General features: G+C 50.7%; 1 protein-coding gene across 1 annotated transcript in view; it reads left to right on the forward strand.

The window, feature by feature from the left end:
• The first annotated feature begins 7,037 nt into the window (after window positions 1-7,037).
• Window positions 7,038-22,932, forward strand: part of MLLT6 (MLLT6, PHD finger containing) — a 45,117-nt gene continuing 29,222 nt past the window's right edge. Inside the window, 7 exon segments of the mRNA XM_068418954.1 lie at window positions 7,038-7,161; window positions 10,610-10,689; window positions 15,885-15,939; window positions 17,496-17,605; window positions 17,922-18,025; window positions 18,715-18,808; window positions 20,026-20,133. Of these exon segments, the coding sequence (XP_068275055.1) occupies window positions 7,053-7,161; window positions 10,610-10,689; window positions 15,885-15,939; window positions 17,496-17,605; window positions 17,922-18,025; window positions 18,715-18,808; window positions 20,026-20,133 (660 nt within the window). The 5' untranslated portion in view covers window positions 7,038-7,052.

The raw sequence follows: 22,932 nt of genomic DNA on the forward strand, positions 1-22,932 counted from the left end.
TGGATACAAGGAAGGATGCAGGGAGGGATGGATGGAGAGATGGATGGAGGGATAAAGGGAGGGCTGCAGGGAGGGCTGCAGGGGTGGTTGCAGGGAGGGATACAGGGAGGGATGGAGGGACAGACGTGCTCCAGCAAGGTGCCCGTGCTCAGGGCCTCGCTCTCCCGGCCCGGGGCTGCTCTCGGCCCCCCCGCAGCCCCCACTTCCTCCCCGGCCCTGGCAGCGCGGTGCCCCCCCGATGCGTGCCCGCGGCCCCGGTGCAGGATGTCGTTGCCTGAACCTCAGCGCTGCAGCTCGCAACCAAAAAAGCCGCCGATCGTTTCCTGTCAATATTCACGGGGCTTTCTCAGCCCCGGCGGTTCCCAGCCCCGGGCACGGTCCGGGCTGGTTCACCGGGGCCGGGCACTGGGCAACTCCGCCACCAAGCCCCGGCACCCGCACCGGGGGTCTCGGCAGCCCCCCAGGCCTGCAGCACCCAGCACATCCCCTGGGCTGTCGGTAAAGATTTTTTTTGCAGCAATCTGAGGGAGCAGGAGGGATTTGGGTGAGAGCTGGCACCCCTGGGTGCTGTAGGGTGAAAGGCATGCAGCAGCAGAGCTTGTGCAGCTCCGTGCACGACTTCTGCAGAGCTCTGTGATGGATTCTTCTGCGCACTGGGAACAGCTTGAGAAGTCATTATATACGTATATATAAAAGTATATATATAGGTAATTTGGGAGGCAGGGAGGAGACAGCCCGACCCTGCGCAGGTTTAGCACCCTGGACCATTGGCAGCTTGGCAGTGGGGCGGTGGGGGACGGTGGCCTTCTCCCATGGGCTGCCCATGCCTTGCCGTGCCACGGGGCCTGCCCAGCTCCGGGTGTTTTCAGCCCTGGGAAGGCAGCTCCGGCCTGAACAACAACGTGGTTTTGTGCAGTCGCTGCAGGGCTGTTACCTTCAGGCTTTTACCTCAGGTTTCCTGTCGTGAAGGCAGTTTCCGATAGCGTAGCCAAGAGCTGAACACACAATTGCAAGCTAAGCTGATGCAGTGCCCTAAACCAATACAAGGACGTCAAAACAGAGCGTTAAATTAAGCTGGTTTGTAAACCAATTAAATGAGAGCAACTGGTGGGTATAGGCAAAGCTTCAATTACTGCTAAGTTTTTTTTTTAAAGGTGTTAAAAATGCAGGAATGCGAGGAAAAAGTCCCAAGGCGCAAAGGGAAACAGGTGCCTAACTCCCATTAAAAAAAAGATCTGTTTGTGATTATTAATCCCCCGTCACATCAGGACCTAGGCTGAAGACTCAGGGCCTGAATCTCTGAAGTACCTGACACTCTGCCATGCTAAAGCACCCTGGGAGAGTTTAAATGCTCTCCAAAGCCTTGGTCCTGCTCCGCGTGCATCAGCAGAGGTTTGGGCACACCAAGAGATGGGAGCAGCTCCAAAGCTTGGTTTGGTTTTAAAGCCAGGGCATCTGCTTAGGTTCCTAGGAATGAACTTGAAAGCCTAAGTACAGGCTCCTTAAAAATACTCTTGGTTTCTGGACATAGACCACATCACTTATGTCTCTGGTAATTATTGTGTACTTTCACTGCCTAACATAAACAATAACAATAAAAAAAAATAATATGACACTAATAAGTCCTTGGTTCTTCCTCCCCGTAGGGAATTAGCCTAATTGGTCTCTTGAAGTTCCTTCCAAAGCAATGTTTATGCGATTCTATGACTACCCCATTAGGTTGGTTAAACTGGACTCGGTTTAGAGATGTTCCCTGGCTACAGAGTCTGTAGAACATTCTCTCTTTTGCAGGAAGAAGTGAATAAACAGCTAAACCACTTTAAATACGTGACCCGTAGGAATTTGCATCACCCCAGAGGGAGGGGACAGTAAGGTAAGTGGGCTGGAAAGCGGTCATAAATACGGGTATGTCATGAAAGCGTGGGAGTTTTAGCTTTTAGGGCAAAAAGAGACAGAGCGATTCTAACGATCGCTTCAAAATATTTCCACTCATAAAAGAGTAATTTAGTACCAAAAGCGAATTTGTCATCTTCCTGTACAGTGACCTGCTATATTAATCAATTTTACTGTTTTGAATGCATCAAAACCATGAAGAGAAATATGATCCACTGTCTCTTCTGATTTAAGCTGCTAGAGGGGAAAAAAAAGACAGGCATAGAAGATATCTCAGTCGCTACTTGTTTCCTTTATAAGTCACTAATGGCACTATTTCCTTTCGAAGTTGTTAATGACATCATTGTTTCCTTTCAAAGTCCTTAATGACATTATATAATGAATCATAACTTGCACTTATACAGCGCTTTTTCAGACAAACAACCCAAAAGTGCTCTGCAGTGGGGAATTGGGCAGACAAAGAGGGAAAATGAGGCACAAAGGGAGGAAGTGACTTGTCCGAGGCCAGAAAGTCACTGACGAAGCAAAGCTGGGAGTGTGTGCGTTTGGGTCCCGGCTTTCTGTGCTCTCTGAGTCCTTCTGTGGGTGTTTGCACATGAGAAATGCAGCATTTAGCCCACGATGGAGCAAGCACAAAGTAATCCATCTAATAAACTATTAGCACCTATTCAACAATCCGTGCTGAAAGCTGATTGCTTCTTTTGCTTCCACAAATACCTTCCCTGAACAGAGGGGTTTCTTAAGAAAAAAATACCTCCATGAAACGCTTTTTGTGAGGCCGTGAGCAGGGCAGAAAAGAGACAAAGAGCGTGGGGGGTTTTGGTAGGTGTGGGTAATGGAGAGCAGGGGCAAAGGTCTCACTTTCTCTGCCTCGGGAAGGACGCGCCGCGGGGGCAGCCGAGGCTCCTGTTTACACAGACTTTGCCTTTGCGGGTCGCAGTCCAGGCTCCCAGCCTGCAGTCCTGCAGGGTACGAGGAGCCTTTGCACATCTCAGTGGGATTTTTCCCTTGTCTGACAATGCTAAAAGAGAGTTACGAGGCCCTATATACTGTAGGAAAACGTGCACCGCAGTGCTGACATTGCAATTGAGATAGCATTGGGTTGGAAGACATCTCCCCCATCTACGGTGTAGAGAAATAGCAAGATTTTGACCCCTTGTCCCTACTGGCCTGGGAACATGGACCTTTTGTTGCTAGGTAATAAAATCAGTATTTTATGGAGAGATACAGAGAAAAACAACACAAGCAAAGCTTTAAAGAAAGCCAAACTAAATTATTTTATTTAAATAATGTGTATAAATAGTGTGTGTCATCTTCTTGCTGTGCTAGTAGGCGTTTAGAGAGAGATGAAGGAGCTCAACGCATACACATTGGAGAGAGGGATGAAAAGTTTGGTCTAAAACGAGAAAACTACTTTCTAAAATAGATACGGTTTGGAGAGTTCCCCGATTATGTCACATCCTCTCTGGTGGCTGCTGCTAACAGAGGATAAGACCTTGCTGCTGCTGCTATCAGTGGAACTGATCCCCCAGTTCCAGCTGAGAGATTTATACTTTAAAGTAGCAGTTCTTGCTAGTGGTTCAGAGGAATTTGGCTGCCTGGCGAGGATTACTACTCTTATCTGCACAATTCCCTCTTCCTCCAACCTGCCCGAGAGGAACAAGATAAAATCGGATAGAGCAAACAGGTTCGTTAAACAGGGGCGCAGATTTGCCTGTCCACAAAGAGGCAAGTTTTTAGCCCTCCTTGGACCCAGATAAATGACAGCCCTTGCTCATGATAATCTCAAGTGACAGTTTCCCTACAAATGAAGGAAGGAAGAGTCTTCGTTCCCAGGAGAAGCTGTTGGGAAAGGCTGGGATAGTGCGCAGAGAGGCAATCCATCACTGCAAGCCGTTAAGTATGTACATCCCAGGGCTTCCTCGCATCAGCCCTTTGTGTAAGCTGGGCCATAAGCGCTTCTCTAATACAGATCAGCCTTTAAATTTCCTAAGAGCAAGTGGAGTTATCACAAGAAAGATAAATTTTCTTGCCTTTTTTTTTTTGTTCTTTTCTTTAACATAAGATGTATGTATTTTATAGATAAAATAGCTGAAATAATCTGGAAAATGCAATTATAAGGCCTTACACCCTAGTAAGAGTATTTTGTTTATTATATCTCAAGAATTTCCATGTCATGCATTCAGATGATAACTAAGTTTATGTTATTTTTTAAATACTAATCAAGTAAATGCAAAGGATCCCCCTGAAAATGACAGATCGTCTGTGACAAAGACTCCGCAGACAGAGATAAGTCTAACAGCTCTGTTCACGATGTCTGAGCCTGTGCAGCAGCCAGTTCCCTTATCCAAAATTTTCTAGATATAGTAGTAAAGGTCTAAGTTTAGTAACAACTTCTGTAACTTAGGTCTGCAGTTATGACTGAGATACACAAGGATAGTGGTTCCCATGAGTCACTATATATCACTTTAATTTTGCCTGCTTCCTACATAGAGCCACATTTTAAAAACACTGATAAAACAACAAATGAACAATATAAATTAAATATCTCCGTGTCTCGGTTTTCACAGCCGTAACTTTCGCCCAAATTTTTCTCAAGAAACCCTCCATGCCCTTTCCTCTCTGCCCTAGCCTTTCCTCACCACAGGGATTAGTTATGTAAATTGGAATTTAATCCCCTAAAGGCAAATTTGCAGTTCAAGTCCAAGTGTCTGCTATCATGGCCAAGTGGAACCAAGACCGTCAGGGGACGGCGGATGTTTCGCATTTTGTCCTGTAGTCGAAGACAATCTTAAACCACAAGGATCTCCTTCAGGTTACAAAGGCAACCAGCCAGATTTTTCCCCCTTTTCTTTTAAACAAGTTCATAACACAATAGATAAAAGGCAAAAAAAAAAAAAAGGAGGGGGAGAGGAGGGGAAACCCTCCCAGAAAAGTGAGCTAAGGCTGAGTGAATTTCCAGCAATGTGGTGAGCGTATTGTCTGCCCCTGTGACTCTCAAAGGAACGTAATAAAAGGAAGACAGCAACCCAGCAGGCAGCTTCTCGGGGAGCCGTCTGCCTTCCAGCCCCTTGATGTAACGCTTGAACAGGTGCAGTATAAAGGATGCTAAACTGGTGATTATTAGGGCTGTTGGAATGGGTTTCCTCTCTCCTCTCTGATGAGAAGTTGTTTTTTTTTTCAAGAAACTATAGGATGGGGTACGCCAACCTTTCAAAGGCTACGTGTCGCAAGGGAAACGCTTCGAGCAAGAAGAGGGTCGCCAGTCTAACAGGCATCGACACTGTTTCTGGTCTTATTTCAGCTGCTGTAAATCAGGAATAGCTCCGTGGAGTCACCGCAGCGATGCGCTCGCAGGCAGGAGAACGGACCCGCGGAGGTTGTGTTCTGGGGAGGGCACCTTCCCGCAGAAACACGGATGGCTGTGAAGACTGTAAAGATATGACCTCCTGGCTCCTCACATACATGCCAGCATCTGAAAACAATTTTAAGTGCTTACTCCTGGAGGCAGAGAGAACAGCTTTTGATTTTTTTTTCTTGATGTTTCCTTCACTACCATGTCCATCTCTCTTCAGCGCTCATAACCCACAAAGAATAGGGAGAAAAGATTTCAAGTAGCTCCGCAATTCCATTAACCCCATACATTTCCCAAGCAAATACAATACTCTCTCCTCTTGATCTAATTTACAACACTTCTTTCTTTTTAAAAAAACGCCAAGGATTTACAGGAACAGAATTGAAAAGAAGTAGTGCAAACCAGGCACCTTTACGTGCACCTTTTTATTGATGTCGCTGTATACCTCTCCTCCATCAGCCCCACAAAAAGCCCTACTGTAACAGAACCATACAGTACAGCAACTTAAGAGGATGCATTTTTCTTTATCAATGCAGGAGAAAAATTGTTCACTGTTGAGTTTTCTACTTTTTCTACTCTTCCTACTGTTTCTTTGCCCAGCCTGGCATCAGGCACTTCCTTTTTTTCATGAGGACAGTGTGGTCACTGGGTAAGGACCTACATGAGAGACCATGAGACCCAGGCTCTGTTCCCTCAGAGCTGCGCTGTGTCCTCGGGCAGCTGATTTTGGCTACAGCTGGAGCCGTTATATGAGTTCTTTGGGTTCCTCCTAGGCCTCTTTTCTCATATTTAATTACTTATGTGCTCTGTGCTTGGGGTTTCCTCATTTCTCCTTGTCCGTTCCGGATGCTGTGTCCAAGGCAAGGGCTGTTTCTCATGACATACCAGGGTGCTCCTGGTGCTGTGTGGATTTATAGAGCCTGCAGGTTCAATCCCATGCAGCACTGGTCACTAGACTCTTGGGATTATTTCTTTTTACTGTTTCCCAGCTGATTTCTGACGCTTGTCCTGCTGGGCATAAACCTTCCAAGGGGGTATTTTTCTTTTCCCGTGCAAAGATAAACAAAACAGGTGCCAACGGGTTAACAACCCCTCCAGCAGGAGCCTCGGGGAGCAGGACAGGCGGTGGCGCTCGCGGAGCCCCGATCTGTCAGCGAGGAATTGCGGAGATAATGGGATTTGCGGAGCGGTCCCAGCTCATCGCTCCGGAGCGATCCATGTTGACTGGCTCGGGCACGCATCCAGGGGTTTGCACACCCGGGTGCACACTCGGATTCCTGCTCGGTTTGCTGGGGAGAGCGGGGCGGAGTGGGGGGGGTGTGTGTGTGTGTGTGAACAAAAACATAAAGCATAAAGCGGCTGGAGACGGGGAGGGGGGATTAAAATAATAATAATAATAATAATAATCTCACACGCACAGAGGCCCGCAGAGAAACGCACCCGAGCCAGCCAGCCCGCAACCCCCCAACGTCGGATTTACAGGAGCGGGCGGCGCAGCCATGATTGTAGAGGGGGGGTTTGGGGGGGGGTGTGTGCGCGTGCATGGGAGCGGGGCGGGGGCGCGCCGCCCCCCTGCCCACCCCCCCGCAGCCCCGAGCACCGCCCGGCTCCGCGCCGCCGCCGCCGCCGCCGTCACGGGGGGTCGCGCACCCCGCGCCCCTCGCGGGGCCGCCGTGTGAAAGGCAACGGCGAGCGGGGCGGGGGGAGCGCGGCGGCGGAGGAGGAGGAGGAGGAGGAGGAGGAGGAGGAGGGAGGAGTGTGTGCGTAGAGGGAGGCGGGGGGGGAAGGAAACCCTCATGGAAGTATGAAGGAGATGGTGGGAGGCTGCTGTGTGTGTTCCGACGAGCGGGGCTGGGCGGAGAACCCGCTGGTGTACTGCGACGGGCACGGCTGCAATGTGGCGGTGCACCAAGGTAAGCACCGGCCCGGCCCCCGCCGCCACCGCCGGGGCACCGCGGGGCCCGGAGCGCCGCCGCCACCGCCCCCCCCCCCCCTCCCCGCGCCGGGCGCCCCGGGGAGCCGGGGGGGTGCGGGGGCGGCGCGGAGAGGGGGGGCGGGGGGGGCTTTGTTTTATCCCTATTGTTCAAAATAACGGTGTCGCCGCCGGCCTGGCTCGGCGGAGGAGCCGGAGGGGGAGCGCGGGGTGCGGAGGGCGAGGGGGGGAGCGGAGCTGGCCGTCAGCTGCGCCCCGGGGCGGGGGGGGGCACGCACCGGGGCGGGGGGTGCTCGGTACCGGGAGCCGGCAGCGACCGGCCGCCACTGCCTTCCGCGGGGGGTGGGCGGCCGGGGCGGCGGGGCCGGGTGCCCCTCGGAGCCCCGGGGAAGGGCGAGCTGCCGAGCCCCGGGCCGGGAGGGGGGCAGCGGCGGGCTGGGCAGCGCCGCAGCCGCCCCCGGGGTCCGGTGCCCTCGGCTCGGCTCGGGCCGCTGCCGCTCATGGCCCCGGGTAACCCCCGGGGCGGCCGCGGGGCCCGGAGCTGCCCCCTCCAAGGGCAGGGAGGCAGGCAGCCCTTCTCCTCGCAGAGATTGGGGCTGTTTGCATTTTAAATGACTCGGAGCACGCCCCTGGCACACGGGATCGCGCTAGAAAGTTTGTCCTCGGGTCTCCGAACAAAAAAAAATATTAAAAAAAAAAAAGTATTTGCTTTCGTTAAAAGCCAGCAGAAAGGCACAGTAATTATCCTGCTTGGTTTGTTTTGAATAACACGAAGGTTTCTGGTCTCATCTGGCGTGTCTGTTTTTCCATCTATTATTATCCCATCCATCTACCAGCACATCTCCAGCCTCTTCCTGTGCAACCTCTCCCTCGGTGCCTTGATGCTCCTGCCTCCAGCTGGGAACGTGTCCTGCTCCGCCTCTGGCAGGTCTCGGGGGCTGTAGGTTGGGGTTTATTTTGCTTTTCGTACGTTTGGTGTATCCGTGCTCGCAGCTTGAGTAAGAAGTCGCTTACAACCAGGTGACTAACAGGGAGTTTAAATGAGGAAGCGAAGCTCGCAGGGGATTTCTCTTCTTTCAGAGGCGATGCTTGGGTGTCTGCTGTCACCAGGCAGCCTCTCCGGGGTGCCAGCGAGTGACTCGGCAGGACGGGGGTCTCTCTGGAAGGACACATCTTTCTGGTTTAATTTTGCTGGTGTAAATCTTCCATTCTTCCCGTTATTTATCAAACCACGTGCTGGAGAATAGGTTCCTTCATCACTCTCTTTTTTGGAGGGTGATAAAGGGCATTGGCATCCTTGTGCCCACTTGTAAGATTAATACAAACACTTTTGTTTGCTGGCAAGAACGGTTTCAAACGTGCAAGAACAGCTTCAAACGTGCAATGCTTCTGTTCTTTTGGGTGCCTGTTTCGAGGCCCGCACAGGTACGTGTTTGCTGCAGCAGTGGGGAAACGGGTGCATAGCATTGTTCTGGTAGAGTCAGAACGCGATAGGAAAGTCTCACTTGTGCGTTTGGAAAACACAACTGTCTGTTTAGGTCTTATAAGAGTCCTTCAGGATATAATAATTCATAAGGAGTGTAGCAGTGTGTAGTGGATGTTCTTCAACCCTCTGTTTGAAGCCTGCTCATAAACGTAGCAGTAGCGTGGTGTTTTGGTAGGCTTTTATTTCTTAAATTGACACAAACCACTGCAGGGGATCATCTGGCTCGTGTAGTCTCATTCCATGCAGTCACACACTGGGCTTGGTGTCTCTTTGTGCTGCTTTATCCGCAAAACCAAAGTTACCTTTTGAAATGATTGTACAATTAAATGAAGAACGCTGGATTTTTAAAAAACTTGTAGGTACACATTAGGGCTGGTTCTTAAAAACATCAGTACCATTTCTGTGACAATGGTTAGAAATCCTGTCTTTCCAGTAAAAAATTGAAAGTGTTAACAAAAACATCTGACTGGAAATGAAGACTCTAATAAGGTAGTTAAGAACATTTCCAAATCATGTTTTTCAACTCTGCCTTACTTATGTTCTGCAGTGTTCCTTGTTTTCTTCCTTGTTGTCTTCCTTTTGGAAGCAGTGGGCACAGCAGCTCCCACTGGCTCCAGCTGAGTGCTTGCTTTTGGCCCTAAGCCCACTGCTAAAGATGGACCCAAGGCAGGCTCCTCTCTCATTGCTTTCACGGAGTTTCTGTTTTCTTCTGTGGATGCCTTGGCTCATCTTGCAGTCAGCTCTTTCGGTTTAGCTCTACAGTTGTGTTCGTTTTCCTGGCTGATGTGGAATAATAGACATTAGAGAGATGGAGAGAACCTATTACGGGTCGTGTCTGGTCCACCCCCCAGGGAACATCACAGGATTGCTTCCAGCAGGATATTTTCAGATGCTTTGTCCAACCTAGTTTCAAATGTCTCGAGTGACTGGGATTCCATTCCAACCGCCAGCTCGCATTTGAAGGTGGAATAAGGAAGATATAATTTGTTCTTTCCTAGGAGACTCCTATACCCTCATCTGAGATGCATAGCCTTACTTCTTACCACTATCTTTACCAGCCTCTGTTGCTTTAAACCCACCTGCCTGATGGCAAAGAGCCCTTGCAGGGTCAGAAAGGTTTCCCTTGGGACTCACAAAGACCATCCTTGGATGGTTAGAGGGAGAAGATTGCCGAAGGAGGTGAACACTCTTCAAGCAACATTGCCCCGTCAGAGAAGGGAGCTGATTTTAAAGAAGTGGGAGCTGCAGAGGGAGACCCTGGGAGCATCAGTAGTGATGGAGAAAGCAAAAGGGACGCATGGTACAGCAGTTTTGTTGGGTTATCAGCTGGAGACTTGTGTTAACACAGGACCTGTTCCCAGGAGTGATCCTAAAGAGGCTGAATTCAGTGATCTGGGAAGCGTGTTGTGCCAGGCTGCTGCTGGGTGTGACTTGGGGCTGTGCAGGACACATGGGAGTTTCGCTTGGTGTCTGTCTGAATTCTCATTGACATTATTTCCTTCATGATGCTGAGATTTTATCTTGGTCCTAATTATGGTTAAGGTGCTTCATAGCCAACCATTTCATAATTTTATATTTAGATCAGTAGTGACTCTTGAAAAGTTATGGGGTAAGAAATTGTTCCGTTTGTGTTCACTAGACCAGAATTAGACAGTTTCTGAAGCACTCCATTCCCACTTAGGCCAGATTTTCACAGGAATTTTTCATACTGGGCATGAGCTTATTTGGAAAGTTGAATAAATGTGTAACACTGGACCTCTTGCAAAAGGCTGTCTGCTGTTGCTGGACATGGAAACTAGAAACGGGGATAAAATGCTGCGTCGATGTAACTTTGTCACCCATCTCTGGCTGATAACAGCTCTGGCAAACTTGTATGTACACCTTAGAAATGAAACAGTCGATTTAAAGATGGTCTAATGAACTCTCTTTGCTTTTCTTCCAGCTTGCTATGGGATTGTCCAGGTTCCTACGGGACCCTGGTTCTGTCGGAAATGTGAATCTCAGGAGCGAGCCGCCCGGGTGGTGAGTACGGAGCCCGACACGGGACGGGTTCGCTCCGTGCCCTTCGTGTCCCTGCTGGCAGCAGCGTGGTCCCCTGGCAAAAGGGAGCCTGGCATTGCAGCACTGCTGTGACTGAATCCCAGCTCTGCCTGTAACCTGCTAGATCTTGTTTATGCAAAAGGAATAATTGTACCAAACAATTTGATGTGATGCTATTAGCCATTTTGATGAAGATGCTGCCAGAGGTGCTTTTAAGCAAGTTATCAATGCCAAAATTTTTGAGTCTAGAGACTTCAATCTTCTAAAAAAATAATGGCATTCTTCTAAAAGGTGGCTTCTCTGCAGCTTTTTCTGTTGAGCTCCTCAGGCTTTGGAGAGAAGTTGGCAGCACCTGAGCTGCTGCTGTGCTGTCAGAGTTATCACACTGCCTGACAGGATGGGTTGGCATTCGCATCTCGCAGCAACAGGCTCCTGCATAAAGTCTTCTGAGTTGGTGAAACAGCAGAGAGAATGACAGGAAGCTGGATCAGGGTTTAGTTTCTGTCTAAGTAGCAGTTTAGCAGTATGGAACACTTTACAAATGTTCTTAATTAATTCTGGCATTTCCCGGTGAGGCAGGAAAGTGGAAACAATCAGGCCAGGGCTGCCTCTTAGGTCCGTCTATGTGGCAGAGTTATTTGTGCAGTAAACGAGGCTGTGGGTTTATAGCACACCAGCTCCTCTGCAATAACTTCCCACGTGAGCCCTTATCAGATACGGCTGCACCAACCGACGGCGGAGGCGCCGGCGTGTAGATCTTTAACATCAGTTACGCCATGGATGCTGCTTTGCCGTGCAGTAAATCCAAGGTAGCATCCCCCTTTGCTGTCTTAAAGATGGATTTAAATTAAACTTGGGCTTTGCTTAGATACAGAAGGCCTCACTCAGCACACGTAACATTTATTAGTGCCCGCGCTGCCTTCTGAACTGGTTTAGCTAAACCTTTGCTGAAGTCCCCGCCTAGCGAAGCCCGTGTAGGTGACCTCTGAGTCTGCGGATCTGTGCAGGGCTGAGCAAACAGCGTGCTCCACCTCGGCTGGGCTCTCTGCGTGCCGCAGTACAAAAGTTTAATCTGTTTCACAGATGGGCGAAGAACTTGGCAGAGATGAGCGAATGGGGGAATTAGGTATCTGTGCCACGCTTCCGACATCGCATTAACTCATTCCGCATTGGAAGGGGGAGTGTAAACAAGACCAGACTTTCAGACCTGAGCTCTTTCCCCATCGTAAGATGCTGCTTTTATGTGCGCTGCAGTAAAGAAGATCAAATGTGTCTTTGAGTGGTTTTACGTCCTGCAGATAGTTTCATAGCGAAGAAAGGAATTTGGGTTTCATGGGCCTCCTTCCCCCTGCTCTCCCAACCGTGCGGGCAGAGAGCAGCTCCTCAGCGTTAGCTGCAGTTCAGTGCAAGCTGTAGTAACACACGTACGCACAAGTCCTCCTCACCTGTGCTCATTGCAAGGGGTGTAACTTTTCGCTTGCACGTTACACACTTCACGCTGCCTCCGAGGTGTAGAGAAATCAATACCCTGCAGGCGGCTCCTTCTTGGAGTTGCCCTTGATGAAATCTGTTAGACGGTGTGTGGTGGGCTTCAGTCATGCCATTCAGTCCTGGGGCAGTCAGCCCTGCCACTGGGATAACTGAACAGCAATAATCTTCCTTCCTAAGCAGAGCTGGGGACGATTTCCTATCTAAATCCCTCACCTTTGCAGCTAAACACCAGCAGTCATAGCAACAGACACGCAGATGGGTAAATGCTTAAAAAGAGTCTAGTTCTTTGATGTAGCGAACAGCGTGATCAGAGTAAGGGAAATGAGTCAGGTCTTACGAGCTCTGCACGTGGCTCTGCGACCGAAACGCTTTGAATCTGTGCTCTGTGGTCCAGCGAGGCTGGAGGGTTTGACTCTTCCACCGCCCTGGGCTTTCACTGCACCTCCCTGTGCCTGGCTTTCTCCAGCTGTAAGAGGAGCGTTGTCAGACACTGCCCTGAGGATCTTGCAGGAGAGGTGCTGCTCTTTGAGCGCAAAACACCCTGACAGCAGCAGGAGGATGAATTGATATTTGTATTTCTTTCATAATGACTGTGTGTCAAACTCCTTTGAAAAACAACAATGTTTTTCTTCCCACATCTGCCTTCATAGAAGAATCTTTAAGCAGTTTGCAAGCTTTGACCATAACAAACATATTTATTGCCTAAATATTGATACTTCTGCTTCGAAAATGAGATACGGAGGCATGGAGGGTGTTGCAGTCCTTAGTGAGCTTTTTGAAACATAGGTCTCGTGTTTTCTGTGTGGCTCCTTTGGGGAGGTGGGCTCCATCCCCTCTTCCTCTTCCAAAAGAGAGCTCAGGAGCCCTAACTTGGCAGGTGGAGTCGCTTGGTGGTAGATCCTGGGATTATAAACCCCAGGGGGTCAGGAGCTCTAACCTTACCCACGACAACCTGCTTTAAATCAGCCAAGCTCCGCTCTTTTCCCAGAGTTGAAATAAAACCCCCAGAGCCTGCCTTGGCCTGTGCAGGTTGAATAAAAGGAAGAGGTTTGGCTAATCCCTGCTCGCAGCCCCTCCTCGGATGCTCGGGTCCCTGGAGGATGCTGTGGCCACTGCTGTGCTTACCGTAAGCAAGAGCCCATCCACTTTGTAATGGAATGGTGTGGGCAGGCTGGTGAGCTGCAGTGGCCAGCGGGCACTCATGTGAGGGATCATGTGAAGGCTTTGGCTGTCATTTGGAGGCAGGGCTATTAAAAGTCTTGTGTGGGGCCGATGGAGCTGTTAACCCCTCTTGTTACGATCAGAGCTTTGCTAATCGCGTGGTGGGAGAGCTGCTTTGATCTGAGGGGTGGAGGAGAGAGCGGAGGGGCCTTTTCAAGTGCAAATTTCTTATTACAGTGTCTCAGTTAACCCAGTTCTTTTTCTGTCTTGGCTCCGCCAGGCTTTGCCTAGCAATTGTGAGTGCAGCTCTCCAAGACCTGAGCAGGAGCAGTGAGGAACACGTCCCGTGGTCGCCCGTCCGTGTTTCAGACTAAGTTGCAAGGGAAAGCGAGATGGGCTGCTGCCGGCAGCACTGGTCTTTGTCCCCTCATCTCTTATTTATACATTATCACAGGGATTTGGATGTGAGTCCAGAGGAGGCCATGGAGATGCTCAGAGGGCTGGAGCCCCTCTGCTATGGAGACAGGCTGAGAGAGCTGGGGCTGTTCAGCCTGGAGAAGAGAAGGCTCCAGGGAGACCTTCTAGCACCTTCCAGTACCTGAAGGGGCTACAGGAAAGCTGGAGAGGGACTTTTTACAAGGGCATGGAGTGACAGGACGAGGGGGAATGGTTTTAAACTGAAAGGGGAGATTTAGGTTAGATCTTAGGAAGAAATTCTTGGCTGTGAGGGTGGTGAGAGCCTGGCCCAGGTTGCCCAGAGAAGCTGTGGCTGCCCCCTCCCTGGCAGTGTTCAAGGCCAGGTTGGATGGGGCTTGGAGAAACCTGGTCTGGTGGAAGGTGTCCCTGCCCATGGCAGGGGGCTGGAACTAGATGATCTTTGAGGTCCCTTCCACCCCAAACCGTTCTGTGATTCTATGATTTTGTGCTTGCCAAAGGTGCCTGTTTGACAGCCCCACACACCTGACTCCCATGAAAGCCTTGGAGGGTCGGGCTGAGCCTCCCCGCTGCCCAGAGCATTGAAATCCTATTTATTGTGCCAGTCTGTCCAGGAGGTAAAACTTCAGTAGAGGAGATCTTGAGCTCGCTTGAGGAAACCCACCTTTGTGGAAGGTCCTCGGGGACTCCTCGGTGGCAGAGGTTTTTGCTCGCGGCCAGTTATTACTCAGCATGTTGGTGTTTTTTGGGGCGTGGAGCACCTGCCCCAAAGCTGAGCGATCACGGTGAAGCGCAGGCAGGCGAGAGTGCCGGGTCCTGCAATCTCACAGCAGCACAGCCCGCCGTCTCGCTTTGACACCAGGCATCTCATTTCACAACTTTCTGATGAAGCACATTTTTTTCACAGAAAAACAGGTTTTGTTTTGTTTTGTTTTTTTAACAAATCAGATGTTTCCACTAGGGCAGGAAAAGGGTTGCATCTTGCAGGTTTTTGGGCCAGGGTCCAGCATGATGTTGAGGTGTTGGAGCGAGTCCAGAGGAGGGCGACCAAGCTGGTGAAGGGTCTGGAGGGTCTGACCTACGAGGAACGGCTGAGGGAGCTGGGGGTGTTTAGCCTGGAGAAGAGGAGGCTCAGAGGTGACCTTATTGCAGTCTACAACTACCTGAAGGGAGGTTGTAGTGGAGTGGGAGTCGGCCTCTTCTCCCGGGCAACTAGCAATAGGACAAGAGGACACAGCCTCAAGCTTGGCCAGGGGAGGTTCAGGTTGGACATTAGGAAGCATTTCTTCTCAGCAAGGGTCATTAGCCATTGGAAGGGGCTGCCCAGGGAGGTGGTGGAGTCACCATCCCTGGAGGGGTTGAAGAAAAGCCTGGACATGGCACTTAGTGCCCTGGTCTAGTTGCCATGGTGGTGTCAGGGCAATGGTTGGACTCGATGATCCCAGAGGGCTCTTCCAACCTGAGTGATTCTGTGATGATGGTGCTGAGGGAGCTTCCTCCACCCTCCTGGGCAGCACGGACCCTCCAGTACCGATGTGCCCCTCATGCCCTCCCCGTCCCACCTCAGCCCTCCCTGGGGCAGGGCTTGGGGGGAAGCAGGGTGCCCACCTGCCAGTCCCAGGCCACCACGGTCCCCTACGCCCCCACCAGCAAAAATGTCATGACAGCCTCACCCGCCTCTCATGAGACTGGAAAAAATATCGCAAGGGAGAAGGAAGGAAGGAAAGAGACAAAGATAGATCATGGCTTCTTTTTATTTGCCTTCTGCTCTCTGAGTCATGGTTTTCAGTTTTAGTCCCCAACCGCAAAGTCTAAAACTTTTTTTTTTTTTATAAAAAGCCCCGTGAAAGTCAAGGTTTGCTTGCAGCCCCGCGGCTCTTGGGCTGAGGCTTTAAACACGTCCCCGTCAGGACGATATCGAGCTGTGTCACAGTATCTTTTTGCACCCAAACCGCTCTCGGCCCTTCTTCCACTTCCTCTCTCTGAAAGCAGCCCCGTCTTTCATAACCATGTTGTAAATGAATCATCTCTTTTCTGGCCCTGCGCCCCTGGGAGTTCGATTAAATTTGTTGTTTCTGCTTAATTTCAAGAGATGTGAACTGTGTCCCCACAAAGATGGAGCCCTGAAGCGGACGGACAACGGAGGTGAGTACGTCTGTGCGGAGCCGGGTCTGTCATGCAGAGCCTACGGGGACTCGGCAGCTGTCCCAGGCGTGAAGTAATTCATTTCTGAGCCTGTGTCACCAGAAAGGGACGGCTGGAGGCTCCAGAGGAATTAAAACTGCCTTTTTCTTGCAAAACTTCACTTTCTGGAGCCTCCATGGTGAGAAGACCTTTCCCTGGGGGGGAACCTGCCTGGCTTCTGGCTGGCAGCGAAGCACAGCCTCTGAAATGTGTGGTTTCTTGGGTTTAACCTCGCAGGAGTCAGTGCACGATCTGGCATTGTTTGCAGAAATTGCCTGCACAGCAGCAACGTGAGCCTCAGGTTAACAGAGCCTCAGCCCTGAGTCCCCATCTGAGCTCAGGGACCAGGACACAGAAAAGGTGTTTTTCTCTTCAGGACTTGTCTGCTCCTTGTTGGTGCTTCTCAGCCTCTGGTGCTGTGAAGTACCGTGGAGTCTGATTTCAGCTGTCGGAGCTTGTAGTTATGGATGCTGCTAGCTGTATAGATCAGACTTAATTTTTCCCCAAACCTTATTTTTCAGAAAGGCTTCTGTACCTACCTGCTACTTACCTCAATACACAGAGAGTTAAATTAGGGAAGGAGGTCTTTATTCTGATAGATCCCCTATTTAGAGAAGAACCCCTAAGTCCAGGATATGTTGTAGAAGCATCTGCTCAAGCTGGTCATAAGTGCCAAGAGCCTTAGTGCAATAGCACAAGTATCGCGTTGGGGGATTGTTGTATAATAACAGAGCATCTTCTTCCAAACGTGTTATTACATGGTTTGGTCAGGTCTGTGTGGACAGGCACAAGAAGTGTTACAACCATGTCACCGTATGGAATTACATGGCTCAAGTACTTGCAGTGCTGTATGATTTGTTAATGGTGGAGTTTAGTTCCGCCTGCCCAGGTGAATCCATCCTAATTCTAGCTAAATCCTTCCAGTGCAGTAGCCGGACCGGTATGGATCAGCCCCCAAAGGTTCCTGACCTTCAAACTTTCTCAGTTCTGTCATGACCAGATGGAATTTCAACTTACACATCTGATTTGGGAAGTGTCTTGGTGGATTTAGATTTTAATCTAACTTGGCTTGCTGAAAAGGAGCCTTCTTTAGCCGTTGATAACAGCCAATAAAGGGAGCTTTGTTTCCAGTGGCGTGGGACTACATGTCAAACCTGTCCCATCAGCATCATTTACTGCTCGGATGCTTTTCCTGGGTTTGGTTGGGTCTTCAACTCTGGGTCACCAGTCCTGAGGGGGTGCTTTTAAGAATGATGAGCGTTGTACGTTTCTTTTCCCAAAGAAATCTCTGCTTTCTTATTTAACCCGGAGGTGGTATCCGTCTGTCTTTCACCCACAAAGAATTTGAGTCCTAACCAAGTTCCAACAAGCCGTATTTCGAATCTAACATCTAACTTGTCTCCCTCGCTACGCTTTCTTCCTTCTCTCCCTCCCGTGCTTGTCTGCAGCCCTGTCTGAGTTTAAGGCTCTTCTGTGTTGCCCACTGTGAAGCTCCACACTCTTGTTTGCTTCCCCAGGGTGGGCCCACGTCGTCTGTGCTTTGTACATCCCAGAGGTGCAGTTTGCCAACGTGCTCACCATGGAGCCCATTGTCCTGCAGTACGTGCCCCACGACCGCTTCAACAAGGTAAGGCTGTCTCTTTCTCCCACTGCCCCAAGTGTACTTGCCCCACCTTGGCTTTTGAGGGTCATCTTATTCTGCCAGGTACTCAGATTTGCGCGTTGGTTACTCCACGTTTCGATCTGACACGGTTGTTATTTGGGGAGAAAAAGAAGATGCATGAGTTTTGTGCATGCCACTGAGAAATAACCCCGAGCTGTTGTCATAGGAGGGAGATGACTGGACACAGAGTTGTGAGTTCTTGAAGGCTTTGCCTGCTGGTGAGCAGTGAGAGTGAAGTAGACACTTTGCCTCTTTGAGTGAGCACTCTTTTTTTTTGCAGACCTGCTACATCTGTGAAGAGCAGGGCAGGGAGAGCAAAGCAGCCTCTGGAGCGTGCATGGCCTGTAACCGACACGGCTGCCGGCAAGCTTTCCATGTCACCTGGTGAGTTCCCCACAGCAGCACCCCAAGATAGCCCCAGCTATTGGTTTTGCTGCTATGGCTTTGAGGCCACACCAAATGGGTGGTGTGGGGTTGGGCTCATCACCCTGGGCTTATCTTGTGCCAGGGGTGTCTCATTGTCGCTCCGTTTGCGAGGGGAACTTCCCCAGGAAGGCTGAGGTTTCACAGAACGAAGGCTGGGGATTTCCCTAAGACTCTGTGGAATCCAAGAAGAGACAAGATGAGTCACAACCCAGGAATGTTCCTTCTCCAGCAGAGCACATCTAGAGTATCATCTAGATGATGCGATTTTAAGGGCTGATATCCTCATGTACCCTCACAGCCTGAAAACAACGTTGCCTATCAGCAGAGCAGGGACATTCCCAGCTTCACGTGGATTCCTTGCTCATGATGTGTCCTTTGTTGGAATTGTTACTGGTCTCCAGGCCTCCCCTGAGAAAAACAAACATTGCAAGACGATCTGATAGAAAAGTACCGACAATTTTGAAGATCTTAATATGAATTAAGAACAGTCTGAACTTTTTTCCCCCGCCTTGCATACCATTTGCCAAGCAGAACAGGAAACTTCAAGACCCGGCCTGGGTATCCTGAACTGTTCTTTGCCCTTTAATGGGATACGTGGTCTGGTTGTACAATTTGCTTTATTCTCTTCCTAATTGCATGTATTTCAGTGCCCAGATGGCTGGCCTCTTATGTGAAGAGGAAGTCCTAGAAGTCGACAATGTCAAATATTGTGGCTACTGCAAGTACCACTTCAATAAAATGGTGAGTTTCTCCATCCGTGCAATAGAGGTTTTTTGTCACATATAAGACATCATCTTCATCCTGGACTGTATCTGTGCTCAGAGCAGTAAGAAATGCCAAGAACACATAAACAAGGTCTGCAGCCTGCTTCCCTTTTCAGCCATTCAGTCAGAGCCACTTAGGAATAGAGATTAATTTACATTTTGCATTTCTATAGCATCTTTAAACCCATTTTCAAAACTAGGGGTTGAATCCTTCCCATCTGTTTTGGCTTCCCTGACCCACTCGGTACGGCTGAAAGCGAAGTCCCAAGAGGGGAGAGCAGCCTTGATGTTTGATGCTCCAGGAGTTAGGGATGTAGCTGAGGCACCCTGGGCAGGAGGGTGTGACACAGAACTGTGCTTGAGGACAGAGACAGCCCAGAAGAGACACGGAGTCGTTCACTCTTTGAGGGATATTTGGGGTGAAGGACTTCCCCCTATTAATTACAGTACCGAGAGAAAGAGAGGAACCCTTTTCCTGTTCTGCATAATGAGTAGGCACCTGCTCTCCCCCTCCAGCAAAAAGGAAACTCGATGCTCTCACTGCAGCTTTACATCTCAGTGGCTCCTTTGTTGCTGGCCTTTCCCACTTTCCTTCCTGCTTATCAGTGCTGTCACACGGTGACTGGTGCCTTGAGCTTCCCCTCAAAGTCAAACTGGAGGACACCCTCCCTGCCCTTCAGGTACCCCCAGTATCTGACACAAGCGTAGCTCTCCATCAGTTTACTGATGCTGAGATAGATCGCAGGACTTCTGCTGGTGCCTGGGGGCTGAGACCAGGGCATCCTCCCCCACGCCCCGCTCACGGCTGGAAGCTGGACACTGCAGCTCAGGAGGACTGGATTCTCTAAGCAATGTTGCTGCTACCATTTAACTCGTTCACAGAATGGTCTCTTAGGAGCTGTGCCTTTCTTCTTGCAAGTGTTAGTGTGTGTGGGCCACCAAGAACCAAAGATGCGGGCAGTTAGATCTACATGCTGTTTGTAAAACCACTAATGGGGTATCCACTGTGGTCCCCGCGTTAGGAACCAGACTCGGCATCTGGTACAGACAGAGTTTGGTCCTGCGTGTGGTACACAAGCCATTTACTGTAACATTGCTCACAGTGACAGTGAAGGCTGGACTCTATAACACTGTTTCCTCTCTGTCTCTTTGCTCCTGTTCTCCACCTCCCCTCCCCTTCCCCGCTTACCTCAGAAGACCTCACGTCACTCTGGAGGTAGCTCCTTCATTGCTGGAAGGAGGAGTCGCTCCACGTCCCCTGCTCAAGAGAAGCACGTATCCCACCACGAAAGGCCAAAGAAGGTGAGATCTGCACAGGGTTTGTCAATCCAGAGAGGCAGAGTGATGTGGGGTGGAGGTGAGAAGGGGAGGAGTGGGCAGAGAGCGCCGACGGCTCCTTGGGTGAGCCCTGACTCTGGGAAGAGTTTCACAGTCAGAGATCTGCATGTTCAGACGATGCCCGAGGGGTCCTGGCAGAACATGCCCGTGAAACGTGCAGCTTTCCCCTTTCTGTCTTGTGGCAGGTCCGCTTCAAGGATGATCTCGTGCTGTGATTTGCAGCTACTGAGTTGGTCTGTGTGGAGGTAGTTGGGGCTGTGGTTTTAAATGCAGCAGCTTGGGAACATCAACTGGAGGTCGTTGTCCTCAGATCCCAGAGTCCAAGTTTTAAAGGAGAAAAAGATACTGATTAGTGATCTGCATTGTGGCCGGGAGGTTAATTGTAGGCAAGAACAATAATTAGTCTAAAGTGGGCAGTACTTTGTTAGTCAGATTAACCAGCCACAGGGTTCCACCAGCTTCAGGTCTACTTGTGAAAATAGTTTATCTTCGTTAAACAATTATTTAGCAGGACGTCGCCTGCCAGATCTGGCTGGTATGACAGTTATTTATCTAACTCTGCTGGTTAAGATGTACTCGTGAAAACTGCTGCAGTGTTACAGGACATGTTAACAGCACACTAAGGTTCATAATTAACCGACTGACCCACGTGACGAACGCTCATATTTCAAGGAAAAGCAGCCATGAATGCGTAAGGCAGAATCCCAGCAGCCTCCTGCGGTGTGACAGGGTGCAGGTCCCAGTGTGGAAGGGGCTGGACCCAAAGAAAGGAGGAGGCCAGAGGCTTTTGTGAGGTATTTGTTATTCATAACAATAAATAGCCCTAAAAGGCAGGACATGCAGTTTTTGGAGGATTCGGGTTCTCGGGCAAGTGGCAGCAGAATAAGGCATTTTCCCTACGCCTTGGTGGACGTGGCTTTTGCAGGATCAAGAATGCAGAACGTAGTACAGCCACCCTCCTTTGCACCCCGTCTGTCCGAAGCCGTGGGGTAGCATGTGAAGCAGAAATAACCGATACAGAGACACTTTCCATATAGTGAGAGAGTTTTTAATACGTTCTGGGCCATATCCTGGTTTTTGTTAGCAGAAATCCAGAATTACTCTACCAAGCAGCCGCTGGATATATTCCAGTCTAGGAATATAGGGAAAAGCCAGATTCACCTTGGTGTGTAAACACAATCGGTGACAGCCCTGCAAATCGCAGCGCCAATACAGTCTCGCCGTAGGTGTGTGGCTGTTTACTTGGCTTGTGTTTGTTTTTGTCCCGTTGCAGTCGGCATCCTCACAATGCATAAACGATCGGGAACGGTAACGATAGTGACCCACATCCAGAAAGAGCCCGGTGACGCTCCGCTGGGTTATGTGGCCTAAGCCTGATGGATCTCAGCCCAGTCCCCAGGGGACAAGGGCATCCAGGCTTTCGAAAGCAGTACAGCCGTCGGTTAATGCTGACTGACACCCTCCTGGCGTGCCCAGCTGAGAGTCCGCAAATCCCGCGGGCAGGAAAGCCATCCCCTTCTTTATTTACAGAGGTTATCCCGCAATATCCAGTTTGAAACGCTGCCCGCCGTGCTTGGGAAGCTTGCCCAGACCCTACCTGATAGATGGGCAAACACGGCAAACCTCGCTGGCGGAGCGGTGCCTGCGCCGCTGCCCACACCCAGCCAGTAACTTCCCTACTAAAGCGTACGGGGAGTATTTACTGCTCGTGTGTGTTCAGCTGCTGTGAGAAGAGGAGGAGGCGGGAGGGAGAAAGAGCATCTGTGCCGCGGACGGGGAGCGAGCGCTTGGCACAAGGTGAAGGGCTGTGCTGGAACGTGCTATTTTTATCCAAAAGCAGGCAGAGAGGGTAAGGGAGAGGGTAGGATGGGGCTGATTGACGGCAGCTTTGGAGAGCTCAGCTGTGATTAGAACTGACGGACTGTGCAAGTCCAAGGCGGGGGATCCTATGAGGGTTTTTGTATTTGCAGAGCTGCTGGTGGCGGGGCTGGGAGCGCAGCCCTGTGCCTGGCAGGTGGGAGCAGGGGAGGTGCTGCTTCCCGGCTTGGCTTGGGAAGCAGGTCAGCGCCAGGGCGAGAGCGAGAACAGGAGGAATACAGATTTATTTATAGGCTTCTCAGTGGCGCTTGCCACTAGTGTTGGCCCCTGGGTTCCTCACAAACGTGCAGAGGCTCCGTCTCGCTGCTGTCTCGGCGCTCGCCCCTCCTGATGTCTCATGGGGTTTGCGAGCAGCAGATCTGATGGAGGCCCCTTCCAGGGCCGGGATGGCTCGGTGGGACCACAGCACGAGTGCAGGATCAACTCCTTCTGCTGAGAGAGGGGGAGTCAGCACGGGAACGGGGAGTCAGCACAGGAAAGGGGAGTCAGCACGGGGAAGGGGACGAGCGTGCAAAGCAGGCGAGGTGGGCAGGGTGAGGAAGGCACTCCGGGCTTCCAGGGGTGTTCGGTCATTGATAGGTCGGGGAGTGGTTGTGAAGTGTGGGGAGGAAGGGCTGGGTGTGGGAACAGGGACCTTTCGAAGGGGTACCCGAAGAGGGGGTTGAACCATGAGTTCCCGCATGGTTTTGGCGTACGTGACTGGCAGTGCGTGATCTAACTGCACGTGTTCCAGGGGAACTGGGCGTGCTGCTGTGCTGACCTGAAGTGGAACAGCTTTTCCTTGAGCCTCTCCAGCTGTGCAGCCGGCTGGTCCCGTCCTGCCGGAGCTGGAGGCGGTGCAGGGGAGCCGATGGCTCAGCAGCAGAGCAAAGCGCGCCTGAGTCC

This window comes from Nyctibius grandis, chromosome 26, assembly GCF_013368605.1.
Source record: "Nyctibius grandis isolate bNycGra1 chromosome 26, bNycGra1.pri, whole genome shotgun sequence".
Taxonomy (NCBI): domain Eukaryota; kingdom Metazoa; phylum Chordata; class Aves; order Nyctibiiformes; family Nyctibiidae; genus Nyctibius; species Nyctibius grandis.